Genomic DNA, 14130 nt, shown 5'->3' on the forward strand with positions numbered 1-14130 from the left:
ATTAGGGAGGGAAAAAAAAGAACACTGACACCCCCCCCCCCCGACTTCACTACACATCAAAATCAACTCCATATACTTCATAGATTTAAATATTGAAGGCAGAGGTAGACGAAATAGGTCAGTTTTCTGCAAGAAAATACAGAGGAGTATGTCTTCATAATCTTGGAATGGGAAAAGATTTATTAAATTGAATCCCCAGCCCCCAAAAATAGTAACCACAAAAGAAAATATTGACAAATATATCACATGAAATTAAGGTATTCTATTAATTAACCACCAAATGAGAGAGTAAAAGGCAGGCCACAGAGTGGGGAAGATGTTTTCAATATGTATCTCACAGAGGACTTCTATCCATAATATAAAATGAACTGATACAAATCAATGTGAAAAAGATAGGCAATCCAATTTTTGAAAAGGACAAAAGTACTTGAATAGGTACTTTATAAAAGAGAATATCAAATAGCCAGTGAACATATGCAAAAATATTCAACTTGATTGTCAGCAGGGATTTGCAAATTAGGATCACAGTAAGATCTCTCTGCATACCCATTAGAATGGCTGAAAAGAAAAGGTCAGTACTGTGCTCGTAAGAATATAAAACAAGCAGTATTTATTCACTACTGGTGAGAATGTAAATTGGTAGAGTGACCTTGGAAAGCAATTTGCCATTATCTATTAAGTTACACAAGAGCATAATCAAGCAATTCTGATCCTAATTATATACTCCACCGAAGAGGATGTACATGAGCACCAGGAGACACACATGAATATTCTTTACAGCAGTTCTTATAATAGCTTCAAACTGGAAATTACCAAATGCCCATTATTTTTCCAGTAGTGTGGATGAATTGTATTAACATTGTTGAATACTAACCAGAAAATGAGACTAAGTAAAGGACAAATATGTTTTAACACTAAATGGATCTTACAAATACAACATGAGAGAAGAAAACAAGACATAAGGCTATGTGCTCTTTTTTCTATTTACAGAAAGTTGAAAAATACAAGTAGTTAGTTGCATTTAAAATGAGCTGTTAATTATCAGCCTGGGGGAGATTAGAAGAAAGAATGAGGGGAGCATGTATACTTCTAGCCAGGATTTTTTTTTAAAACCCTGGTACATGTTCACTTTTTTAACAATTCACTGAATTCTCCGTGCAATATTTGGTATGTGTCTTCTGAGACATAACACAGAAGGTATTTTTAAGATACGTTTTTTAAAAACAACAAAAAATAAGTACTTAGAAGTGACTCTAACAAAGGACATAGAGAGAAAATGATTAAGCTTCACTGAATTACAGTAAGGAACCCTAAGTAAATTCAATGCATCACTACTCAAAATTCCAGTAGAATTTTTCGTGGGACTTGACAGGCTGATTCCAAGTTGTTTTTTTCAAAATCAAGAAGTATATTTAAAGAATAAGGTAGGGAACTTGCCATACCAGATATCAGAAGACTTACTGTGTGCATATGTGTGTGTGTGTGTATATAAGACATATTTAAGACCTAATATGTAGTAATAAACAAAAGTGGAGCAATGTGTTGACCAGAAACACACCTAGGAATGTGGAAACTTACTATATGCCACAGATGACATATCCTGGAGAGGGGGTGAACTAGTCAATAGTGTTTTGGCCACTGATTATATGTGTAAGAAAAAATAAGATCTGATAGATCCCTGTATGGTGTGTGCTTAGTCACTCATTGGTGTCCAACCCTGCGACCCTAGGGACTGTAACCAGCCAGGCTCCTCTATCCATGGGGATTCTCCAGGCAAGAATACTGGAGTGGGTTGCCATGCCCTCCTCCAGGGAGTCTTCCCCACCCAGGGATCAAACAAACCCAGGTCTCCACATTGCAGGCAGGTTCTTTACCATCTGAGCCACCAGGGAAGCCCTACTGCAAACTAAACAAAAGCGTAGTCCAAGTGATATTAAATGTAAAAGGAAAACGGTAAGCTTTTAGAATTTAGATGACTGTGTTTTTACCATGAAATACTGGTTTATTAAATGAGACCTGCAAAGCACAGACCATGAAAGTAAAATAAATACGATATTATTAAAAAATTTTGTACACCAAAAGACATCATAACAAAGACAAGACACAGACTGAGAGGATATTTGCAGTTCATGCAGCCTACAAAGAAAGTTTACAACTGTGTTCATTGTAATGCTTTTTAATATTAAAAAAATAGAAATAGCCTAAAGTTCATCAACAGATGACTTGATACACTAATTGAACAGAATTCTAGAATTCTGTGTAACATTGAGAATGAATTAATTAGAGTCATGAGTAAATCCTCCAATCATAATTTGGAGTGTAAAAGACAAGTTACTTAAAGGTATTCAGAGTATTACACCCTTTATATAAAGTTTAAAGAAAAACATGCAAAACAATCCAATACATTAAATTCAAAAACATCCTTGAAATGGGCAGATTCTAAATTGAGCTTAAGGTTGCTGCTGAAAATGGTATTATTGAGCCTTCACTTAGAGTATCTTTATCACTATATCACTCTATCTGTAATGTTTTATTTTTTAAGCTCTATGATAGACACATTGGTGTCCATTATGGTATTTTTAGTAAGTGCTGTTACCTTTCTGTTGCTTTCTTTAAAAATATCTGTTCTTAGAGATAGAAAATGAATCTCTTGTCAATCCATTGTTTTAAAATATATATATATAACCATTATTAACTGCTTGGTAACTGTATCCTAGTTGTTGTATTGGTGATTTTTAATTTATTTACCAACATAATTTTGCACTTGAGTTTTCTCATACACACAAAAAAACTGACTTTAAAAGTAGATAAATCTCTAGCAAATATGACCAAGAAAAAGGGAATAGAAAGTATTAGACAAATTTAACTTCAGATTTTTAAAAATTACATGAGTACTGTATATAAAATCTAGGTGATATAAATTTTTTCTAGTATTATATGAAATGTCAGAATTTGCCCCCTAAGTGACAAAAACTTTGAATAGGCCAAAGAACTTGAAAGGTTGTTCAGATCTACTTTTCTACTTTGAAAGATACCTGATCTGGACCCCCCTTTTTTTTTCTTACTGTTGCATCAAATCAGCAAAGAGCAGATTTTATTTAAAATGATTGTACACAGAAAAATATGGACAGTTTTCCAAACTCTCCAAAACTGTCATATGTTATAAAGTCCTCAGAACTGCCACAGCTTTTATGTGGTTGAGCCTGTGAGATGCTTTTTTCCTCTAGTATATAAAGAGGTTTTGTTTTGGGGGGAGGATGGTGTATTACGTTCTGGTGATACCTTTTCCTTCTCCATGGGATCAAATTACATCATTATTCCAGATGCTCAAGTTCAAGTTCTCATCACTGGGGATGAGGACCTCTCAGACAAAAACCAAGAAAAGGAGATCTACACTAAAAAGGCAGTGACCAAGACTGCTGGCTCTGAAGAAAAAGAATCCTTGCAGAAAGATAGCACAGGTAGAGGAACTGAATTATCTGCCTTTTATTTTCTTCTGGCCTTCTAAAATGAATATATAAATAAATAGAAAAGTGTTATCCAGTTGTCTTCAACCCTCCTCCATCTTGTTCATATCTGAAATAGAATATTAGCTGCAACTTTTGGTATGCACTGGCAGGTGAAATTAACATTTTTAAAGCTCTTTGAGATATTTTTGGAGAATTTTGTGTATATTGTACACAAATTAATCTGATTGCCATAAGTTCACATAATGGATTTTTAAAAACACTACTGATAAAAATACTTGGTGCCATGAGATGCTAGCTCTTTAATAACATTGTCATACATAGGCTTTTGTTCTTCAGGAATTTAGCTTGTTTACTTCCTAACTACCTACTCAGTTAAAACACTTCAGTAGGACTGTACTAATTAAAAATGCCTATTCAAGTGTGTTTAAGTTAGGATTAGCTTTAGCTCTCAGAGATCAAAACAAAACAAAAAAGACATTGGCTTAAAGAAGATAGACTACCAGGTAGAAAGCTCTTTCTCTCCTGTTGCTTCAACGTTTTAGCCTCCATTCTCATACTGCAGCCGTCAGACCCATATTCCAGCCAGTAGAAAGGAAAACAGGAAAAGAAAAAAGTATATTTCTTCCTTTAAATACTTGTCAAAATTTAAATGTATTATTCCCCTCCCATCCTGTTGGCCAGAGTTATTCACATGGTCACACCAACCTGTGATGCCAGGGAGGCTGGGAAATATAATCTCTATTCTCATAAACATATGCCCAGCTAAGTCAGGTTATATTTTAGAGGCAGAGGAAAATCAATTTCAGAAGACAGCTGGTAGTTTCTGCCACAGTTATAAATATTGAAACATATTTTGGAGTATAATTAGCCACTTCTCTTTTTTTGTGTGTATTGCTTCTTTTTCAGAACTTACATGTATTCTGGGCAAAACTTCAAAAATTTACCCCCTTTTTTGCTGTAGCTAAATCAGTGCTTCAAAAAAAGTTTTGATCATGTTAATCTCCACATCAAAAAGTTTTCATTGCCCTTAAATATTAAAAATAAACCTCTTTAGTCTTTTAGAACAGTAGAATTGACTCCCAAACAACTTTTCAGTGCTTACAAATTCTCTAATCAAATAAATTATATAATTGTTCTGTTTCTTAGATGTTGAGTTGCTTTCCTGATTCCATTTTTTTCATATGTAGTCAGCTTTCCCCAAGATGTCTTTCTCTTTCACTCTCAGTGTTTTATCCATCTTAACTGTCTTCTCATGCTAGTGAAAGTGAAAAGTGAAAGTCGCTCAGTCGTGTCCGACTCTTTGTGACCCCATGGACTATAGAGTCCATGGAATTCTCTAGGCCAGAATACTGGAGTGGGTAGCCTTTCCCTTCTCCAGGGGATCTTCCCAACACAGGGTAGATGCTTGAAAGGTATTTTAAAATAAGTTTTGTCAACTTACAGTCTTCTTTTTCCTCTCTTAGGTTCCAGTACTGCTGCCGCTTCACAGCACTCAACTCAACTGCAAGACGCTAAAGCCATTAAACAGAAAGAGGAGGTCCATAGTAAGAGGAAGGTTCCTAAGGAAGCCTGGTCAGAAGAGAAGAAATCCTTACAGATAGATATTGCAGGTAATGGGATTGGGTGGTGGGATAGGGGCTATAAGAGAGAGCGTTAGAGCGTGTGTGCCCCCAAGCACCAGTGTCCACATGTTTCCACTTAATTCTGGTGAGCATTGTTGTTCAGTCACTAAGTCTTGTCTGACTTTGCAGCCCTGTGGACTACAGCATGCCAGGCACCCCTGTCCTTCACTATCTCCTGGAGTTTGCTTGAATCATGTCCATTTATTTGGTGATGCTATCTAATCATCACACCCTCTGCTGCCCCCTTCTCCTTTTGCCTTTAGTATTTCCCAGCATCAGGGTGTTTTCCAATGAGTTGACTCTGCATATCAGGTGGCCAAAGTATTGGAGTTTCAGCTTCAACATCAATGCTTCAGTGAATATTCAGGGTTGATTTTGTTTAGGGTTGACTGGGTTGATCTTCTTGCAGTTCAAGGGACTCTCAAGTTCTCCAGCATTACAGTTGGAAAGCATCAATTCTTCAGTGCTCAGCCTTCTTTATGGTCCAGGTCTCACATCCGTGCATGTATGTTAGTTGCTCAGTCATGTCTGACTCTTTGTGACTCCATGGACTGTTGCCTGCCAGATTCTTCTGTCCATAGAATTCCTCAGGCAAGACTACGGGAGTGGGTTGCCATTCCCTTCTCCAGGGTATCTTCCTGGGATCGAACCTGGGTCTCTGCATCACAAACAGATTCTTTACAATCTGAACCACCAGGGAAGCCCCACATCCATACATGACTATTGGAAAAACCATAGCTTTGACTAGAAGGACCTTTGTGGCCAAAGCAATGCCTCTGGGTTTTAATATGCTGTCTGGGATTGTCATAGCTTTTCTTCCAAGGAGCAAGTGTCTTCACTCAACTCTTTCACCCTCATCAAGAGGCTCTTTAGTTGTTCTTCACTTTTCTGCCATTAAAGTGGTATCGTCTGCGTGGAGGGAGGGGTGAAGATATTTCACGAAAAAGGAATTTTCTTGGGCTGTAAAACATGTAACGACTTAGCATTTTTTAAAATATTGTCCATTTAATTACTGATGATAAAAATGAAGTCTCAGGTTTCTTTGCTGAAAATGAGGTTAATAATACCTCTCTATCAGTTTTATAAGAGAGAAGAAAACAGAGGGAGAGCACATCTTATAATACTCCACACATAGCAGGCAGTGATAGATAACAGCTGCTATTACAATCCCAGTAACCAGAGTGCCCTCCGCAAGGTCATACAGCCAGTTTGAGGCAGAATCCAGCCCAGAGCCTGGGTCTTTTGACCCCGAGTCTCTTGAAGTATTACCATGCGGGTCTGGGCACGAGGCACACAGCATGAATCCTTTGTACAGGCAGTGAATTTTCTGAGTCTTTATATAAACCATTCTTTTTTCTTTTTATGGAAGGGAAAGTTTGCTTTCTTTTGGAGGCTAGCAGACCAGAGGGAGGGTGGGTGACACTTATGTCCAAAGGCTGACTGCCCCACTGACAACCAGTGGGTAAGAGCTTTTAAAGAGAAGTTTCAGGGTATATACGTGGAAGGAGGGGACTACATGCAGAAACTGCAGTCAGCTCTGACAGTCGTCTTGAAATTGGTCATGCAGTGGTTTGATCAGCATCATCTTGACTGTTGTAAGTATAGTTAGTCTTCAATTCCAGTTTGTTCCCATTTCTTTGAGGCCAATTCTCAGAATTGTGGCGGCTTATTTCATGGATACAGTCTGGTCATCTGCAGAAAAGGAGGCCAAGCTGATGGCCTCGTAGTCCAGGAAAGGGTTGGGGACTGCCCACTCTTACCTAACTGCATCCCTGACCTATAGAAACCGTTATTTTCTTCAGTCTTTGTTTTGTATATAAAGAATTAAATGTGAATACTATTTCTAAATGGAATGCAGATATTTTGAAAGTACTTCAAAATCTTTTTTTCTTTTTTCCTCATTTTCAGAATCCAGATGTCATTCGGAATTTGAAAATACTACCCATTCTGTATTCAGATCAGCTAAGTTTTATTTTCATCATCCAGTGCACCTATCAAGTGATCAAGATTTTTGCCATGAATCCTTAGGAAGAAGTGTTTTCATGAGGCATTCTTGGAAAGATTTCTTTCAACATCATCCAGACAAACAAAGAGAATACACGTGTCTTCCTTCCCCTTGTCAAAATATGGAAAAGACAAAGACAGATTATACCAGAATAGAGAGCCTCAGTATCAATTTAAACTTGGAAAACAAGGAATTGAAGCATGCTACTAAAAGTCAGGCTAGAGATTTTCCAAAATCTGACAAACAAATTAATGATGTAAAAAGGGATCCTAAGGCCACCGCAGAGCTAACGGCCGAGCACACTGTGACGTTGAATGAGCTCTGGAACAGATATCAGGAACGACAGAAGCAACAGAAACCTCAGTTCAGTGCCAAGAAGGAGCTTTCCTTGGTGGAGCGACTTGATCGTTTGGCTAAACTTCTTCAGCACCCCATCACACATTCTCTCCAGCCCTCAGAAAGTACGCAGGATGACAGCAGGGGGGAGCAAGATGTTAAGGAATGGAGTGATAAACAGCAACAGCAGAGAAACAAGCTTCAGAAAAAGAAACGGTATAAAAGCCTGGAGAAATGCCACAAACACACAGGTGATCTTAAAAGTAAGATTCTTTCTACTCATCAAGCTGGGAGGGCCAATCAGATTAAAATTGAACAGTTTAAGTTTGATAAATACATCCTGAGAAAGCAGCCAGGTTTTCATTATATAAATAACACTTCTTCAGATTCTAGACACTCAGAGGATAGTGAGCTGCTCACGGATACGGCCACCAACATCCTTTCTACCACCACTTCCCCTGTGGAATCAGATATATTGACCCAGACGGATAAGGAAGTGACTTTGCATGAGAGGAGCAGCTCAATCTCCACCATTGACACTGCCCGACTGATCCATGCTTTTGGCCATGAAAGAGTTTGTCTGTCACCCAGGCGAATTAAATTATACAGCAGTGTCACCGACCATCAGAGGAGATACCTTGAGAAGCGGAGCAAGAAAAACAAGAAAGCGTTGAATACAGGTTATCCCCAAATTACTTCAGAGCACACCAGAAGGAAACACATCCAGGTACACGGCTACAAATTCCATCTGGCAATGTGACTGCCTTTTTCATGGACTTTCATTAAGCTTTGCACACAGGTGAAAAAAAGCCAATTGCCCTTTCCTCCCTATAATATTTCCTACCAACTGGAAAAGAGTGAGAAAGTGTAGTACAGTGCTATTGTGAGTTGTCATTCTTTTCATCAACACTCATTTACAAATTACCCTTTGGATGAAAAGCTTTGCTGCTAAATGCTTCAGAATCTGCAAAGTGTATACCCTTGGTACAGGGGAACTTCAGGTTTAGAATGACCTTCATTCTGAACAATATTGCCTGCTTTCTCTTTGCCTGTTGATTTTGTTTATTCGTTCCTCCCTATCTTTTAAGAAATTTTGAGGTTCTTTTAAGCACACGTATACATACGCACATACATATATAAGTAATATGATATGATTTTATTAAGTAGATGAAGAATTGGAATGATAGAAAGTTAGATTGAAGCCAGGGTGGAGTGAGCTACAACGTGATGTTTAAAACAAATGAGTGAATAATTAAGAGTAACGGGAAGACAAGTTGATACTTTGTGGATATGCTTCCTAAAAGTGAGTCACAAATTTTGCTTTATGTTTTCTGCCAGTTAATATTGGTAGAATTTTGTGATCAATTACATAACTCTAATAGAAAAACAAAATTTTCAAGAGCGGTACAAATATCTCTGGTTCTAAAGACTTAAGAGAAATTTCATCTTGTCCTCAAGAAGGCATTGTGGTGTAACAAAATCCTCAATGGAGTCCTTAAGATATGTTCTCAGTAACAATAGTCATATGAGGCTAATATGGCCTTAATTTAGAGAATTCCATAAAGGCAGAATTACAGGGTCAGTAGATGCAGACCATCACTTTAACCCAAGATAAAATTTATTTGGAGAAGTGCTCTCCAAATAAGGATACTTGCAAAATGGTTCATTGGAATATGAACCTTTTAAAGTTTACATTTTGTCTATGTTTTACAATATATAAATACAGCAATAATACATAATTTATAAGTATCTAATAATTTCTGCTCAGAAATATTTAATCAGTAGAACCCCGTGATCAAAACAGTTTTGAGACCACTAGTCTAGTGGGAAGAAGGCACAAAACATTCATACATTTACCATAAATTATTTCTCATAATTGAGTTTTTGGTAGGTATTTAATGACAATACTTACATGTATAAATAGTACAATAAGATTTTTTTTTAAGTAAGCAAAGAATAGGGAAAGACAGGATTGAGGCATTTTGTTCCATAGAGGAGATAGGGGGAAAGGATTCAGATAGAGCATTTTTGGGAGGGGGGGAGTGTAGTAAAATATGTAGCATAAAGTTTACAGTTTTATCATTTTGAAGTGTACAATTCCATGGTACTAAATATATTCACAGTGTTTTACAACTGTCACCACGTCTAGTTCCAGAACTTTTCATCACCCTGGGAGAAACCTCATTAAGCAGTCACTCTCTTCTCCTTCCTCCCAGTCCCTGACAACCACAGGAGTCTACTTCGTGTTTCTGTGAACTTTCCTACTCAGGTTATTTCATTTCATTGGAATCACATCATATGTGATCTTTGTGTCAGGCTTCTTCTTTTTTTTTTTTTTAAAGGCACTTGCTTGATAGCTTTTTTTTTTTTTTTTTTAATTTTTTAAATTTTTTTTATTAGTTGGAGGCTAATTACTTCACAACATTTCAGTGGGTTTTGTCATACATTGATATGAATCAGCCATGGATTTACACGTATTCCCCATCCTGATCCCCGCTCCCACCTCCCTCTCCACCTGATTCCTCTGGGTCTTCCCAGTGCACCAGGCCCGAGCACTTGTCTCATGCATCCCACCTGGGCTGGTGTGTCAGGCTTCTTTGACTTATAGGATAATCTTCTGAGATTTCTCCATGTCCCAGCATCTGTCCGTAGTTCATTGCCTTTTATGGCTGAATAATAATATTTGTTTAGACCACATTTTATTTATCTCTTCATTCATTCATGGACATTTGAGTTGTTTCCACCTTTTGGCTATTGTGAATAGACCCAACATGAACATTTGTGTACAAGTTTTTAAACACCTACATACAGTTCTTGTGGGTATATACATAGGAGTTGGAAATACTACTGGGTCATGTGGTACTGGGTTGTCTAAAAACTTCATTCAGGTTTTTCCATAAGAGGTTATGGAAGAACTTGAACTTTCTGGCCAACCCAGTAATTTTAAGCTTATTCAGAAACCTTCAAACTGTTTTCCACAGTGGCTACCTCATTTGACATACCCACCAACAATTTCTGATGGTTCCAGCTTCTCCACATTCACCAACACTCTACCTTTTTTTTTGCCATCCCAGTAGGTACAAAGTTTTATCTCATACTCACCATTATTTTCATTGTGGTTTGTTTTGCCTTTCCCTTTCCATAATGATTAATGATGTTAAAGTACCTTTTTATGTACTCGTTGATCATTTTTATATCTTCCTTAGAAAAACATCTATTCAGGTCTTTGTCCACTTTTTAATTGTTTATCCTTAATGTTTTTGAGTTGTCAGAGTTCTTTATATATTCTGGATTGTGGAATCTTACCAGATGTGTAATCTGCAAATATGTGTTTTCCACTCACTATTCTTCACTGCACAGCATTTTATGTTTAATGAAGCCCCAGTGTGCCTATCTTTTCTTCTGTTGCTTGTGCTTTTGGTGTCATCTTTAAGAAACCGTTGCCAAATCCAGAGTCATGAGGATTTGTCCATTTATTTTTTTCAAGAATTTTATACTTCTGGTTCTCTTACTTGCATCTTAGATGTATACTGAGTTAATTTATCTATATGGTGTGAGGTAGGGGTCAAACAGACTTCCCTGGTAGCACAACTGGTAAAGAATCCCCCTGCAATGCAGGAGACCCCGATTAGACTCCTCGGTCAGACAGTTCCCCTGGAGAAGGGATAGGCTACCCACTCCAGTATTCTTGGGCTTCCCTGGTGGTTCAGATGGTAAAGAATCCGCCTGCATTGCAGGAGACCTGGGTTTGATCCCTAGGTTGGGAAGATCCTCTGGAGGAGGGCATGGCAATCCACTCCAGTATTCTTGCCTGGAGAATCCCCAGTAACAGAGGAGCCTGGCGGGCTATGGTCCGTAGGGTTGCAGAGAGTCAGACATGACTGAGCGGCTAAGCACAGCACAGCACAGAAGTCAAACATCATTCCTTTCCACATCGATATCCGGTTGTCCCAGCACCAGTTGTTGAGACTCTTCTTTCCTTTTGAATGGTCCTGACACCATTGACCACAGATGTGAGGGTTTATTTCTAGGCTCTCAATTCTGTTCCTTTGATCTACATGCATATCTATATGCCGTTACTACACTGATTTGATTGCTGTAGCTTTGGTAGTAAGTTTTGGGGTTTTTTTAAATATTTATTTGTTTGTTTTTATTTGGCTGCCTTGGGTCTTAGTTGTGGCAAGCAGGATCTCCGTTGTGTCATGCAGGGTCCTTTGTTGTAGAGCACAGGCATCAGTAGTTTTGGTGCTTAAGTTGCTTCACAGCATGTGGGATCTTTGTTCCCTGACCAGGAGTTGAACCCACATCCCCTATATTGCAAGGCTGATTCTCAACCACTGGACTACCAGTAAATTTTAAAATTGAGAAGTGTTAGCCTTACAATTTTTTTTTTTTTTTTAAAGACACTTTGGGCCAGTTGGGGTCTTATGTCTCCATATGAGTTTTAGGATCAGCTTTTTCATTTCTGCTGAAAATGTCATTGGAATTTTGATATTAATTGCATTTAATAGGTAGTTTGCTTTAGGGCTTAATGCCATCCTAATGATATTATCTTCCAGTCCATGAACACAGAATGTCTTTTGATTTATTTAGATCTTTAATGTCTTCCAGCAGTGTTTTGTAGTTGTCAATGTACAAGTGTTATAAGTTATTTTTCTTCCAGTTTGATTGAGATATAATTGACATGTCTGTTTGAGTACAGCATAATGATTTGTCTTTTATTTGTTGTTCTTCAGTTGCTAAGTCATGTCTGGCTCTCTGTGATCCTGTGGACTGCAACAGGCCAGGCTCCTCTGTCCTCCACTGTCTCCTGGAGTTTGCTCATATTCCCATCCATTGAGTCGGTGATTCTGTCTAGCCATCTCATCCTCTGCTCTCCTCTTCTGTTGCCTTCAGTCTTTCCCAACATCACGGTCTTTTCCAGTGAGTCAGCACTACACATCAAGCGGCCAAAGAATTGGAGCTTCAGCACCAGTCCTTCCAGTGAATATTCAGGTTTCCTTTGGATTGACTGATTTGATCTCCTTGCAGTCCAAGGGACTCTCAAGAGTCTTCTCCAACATCTCAGTTCAAAAGCATCAGTTCTTCGGCACTCAGCCTTCTTTATAGCCCAATTCTCACATCCATACATGACTACTGGAAAAACCATAGCTTTGACTATATGGACCTTTGTAGGCAAAATGATGGCTCTGTTTTATAATACACTGTCTAGGTTTGTCATAGGTTTTCTTCCAAGGAGCAATTGTCTTTTAATTTCATGGCTGCAGTCACCATCTGCAGTGATTTTGGAGCCAAGAAAATGCCACAGTTGCCACTATTTCCCCTTCTATTGGCCATGAAGTAATGCAATCAGATGCCATGATCGTAGTTTTTTGAATGTTGAGTTTTAAGCCAGCTTTCAAACTCTCCTCTTTAACCTTCGTCAAGAGGCTCTTTAGTTCCTCTTCTGTTTCTGCCATTAGGGTGTTCTCATCTGCATATCTGAGGTGGTTGTTACTTCTGGCAATTTTGATTCCAGCTTGTGATTCATCCAGCCTGGCATTTCACATGATGTATACATCATGAAATGATTATCACAGTAAGTTTAGTGAACATCCATCATCTCATATAGATACAAAGTTAAAGAAATAGAAAAAAATATTTTCCTTGTGATAAGAATTCTTATGCTTCCATATCTTGGCTATTGTAAATAATGCTTCAGTGAATATAGTAGTGGATTTATCTCTTCAAATTAGTGTTTTTGTTTTCCTTTAAAAATACCCATAAGTTAATTGTTGGGTCATGTGGTAGTTCTGTTTTTAATTTTGTGGGGAACCTCCATGTTTTCCGTAATGGCTGCACCAGTTTACATTCCCACCAAAAGTGCATGAGCATCCTGTTTTCTCTACATCCTTGTCAACATTGTTATTTGTTGTATTTTGCTGTCATTCTGACATGGGTTAGATGATACCCCATTATACTTTTGCTTTTTATTTTACTGATGATTAGTGATGTTGAACATCTTTTCATGTGCTTCTTGGCCATCTGCATGTCTTCTTTGCAAAAATGTCTATTCAGAGCCTTTGCCTATTTTAGGTACTAACCCCTTCTCCAGTAAATTGCTTGCAGTTATCTTCTCCATCCAGTAGATGGCCTTTGCTTTTTCTTGATGGTTCCCTTTGCTGTGGAACAGCTCTTTAATTTGATGTAGTCTCATTTGTTTATTTTTGGTTTTATTTCCCATGCCTGAGAAGATACATCCAAAAAAAAGTACTAAGACCAACGTCATATAGCTTACTGCCTATGTTTTCTTCAGGAAGTTTTGTCTTTTTTTGGTTGTAGTTTCAGTTCCTACATTTGTCTTTAATCCATTTTGAATTTATTTTTGTGCATGGTATAGTTCAGTGATATTAAATACATACCACCTTATGCTGCACCCTTACCAACCACTGTTCTATTTTGAGTGTCTTAGGAATCTGACGACGCTAGTCACCTCATGTAGGTGGGATACGGGATTTATCCTTAGGAATCTGACGACGCTAGTCACCTCATGTAGGTGGGATACGGGATTTATCCTTAGGAATCTGACGACGCTAGTCACCTCATGTAGGTGGGATACGGGATTTATCCTTAGGAATCTGACGACGCTAGTCACCTCATGTAGGTGGGATACGGGATTTATCCTTAGGAATCTGACGACGCCAGTCACCTCATGTAG

The 14130-nt window shown here is 38.1% G+C and overlaps 1 protein-coding gene across 12 annotated transcripts in view; it reads left to right on the forward strand.

The window, feature by feature from the left end:
* ALMS1 (ALMS1 centrosome and basal body associated protein) overlaps positions 1 to 14130 on the forward strand; it is a 207591-nt gene that overhangs the window by 155485 nt on the left and 37976 nt on the right. For 9 of the 12 annotated variants that reach the window (XM_061155716.1, XM_061155722.1, XM_061155717.1 and 6 more), the window contains 3 exons: positions 3324 to 3461; positions 4934 to 5080; positions 7001 to 8160. In XM_061155716.1, the coding sequence (XP_061011699.1) occupies positions 3324 to 3461; positions 4934 to 5080; positions 7001 to 8160 (1445 nt within the window). The remainder of the gene's footprint in view (positions 1 to 3323; positions 3462 to 4933; positions 5081 to 7000; positions 8161 to 14130) is intronic. The other 3 variants (XM_061155721.1, XM_061155724.1, XM_061155719.1) reach the window with 2 other exon arrangements.

Source organism: Dama dama, chromosome 11, assembly GCF_033118175.1.
Source record: "Dama dama isolate Ldn47 chromosome 11, ASM3311817v1, whole genome shotgun sequence".
In the NCBI taxonomy this organism is placed as follows: domain Eukaryota; kingdom Metazoa; phylum Chordata; class Mammalia; order Artiodactyla; family Cervidae; genus Dama; species Dama dama.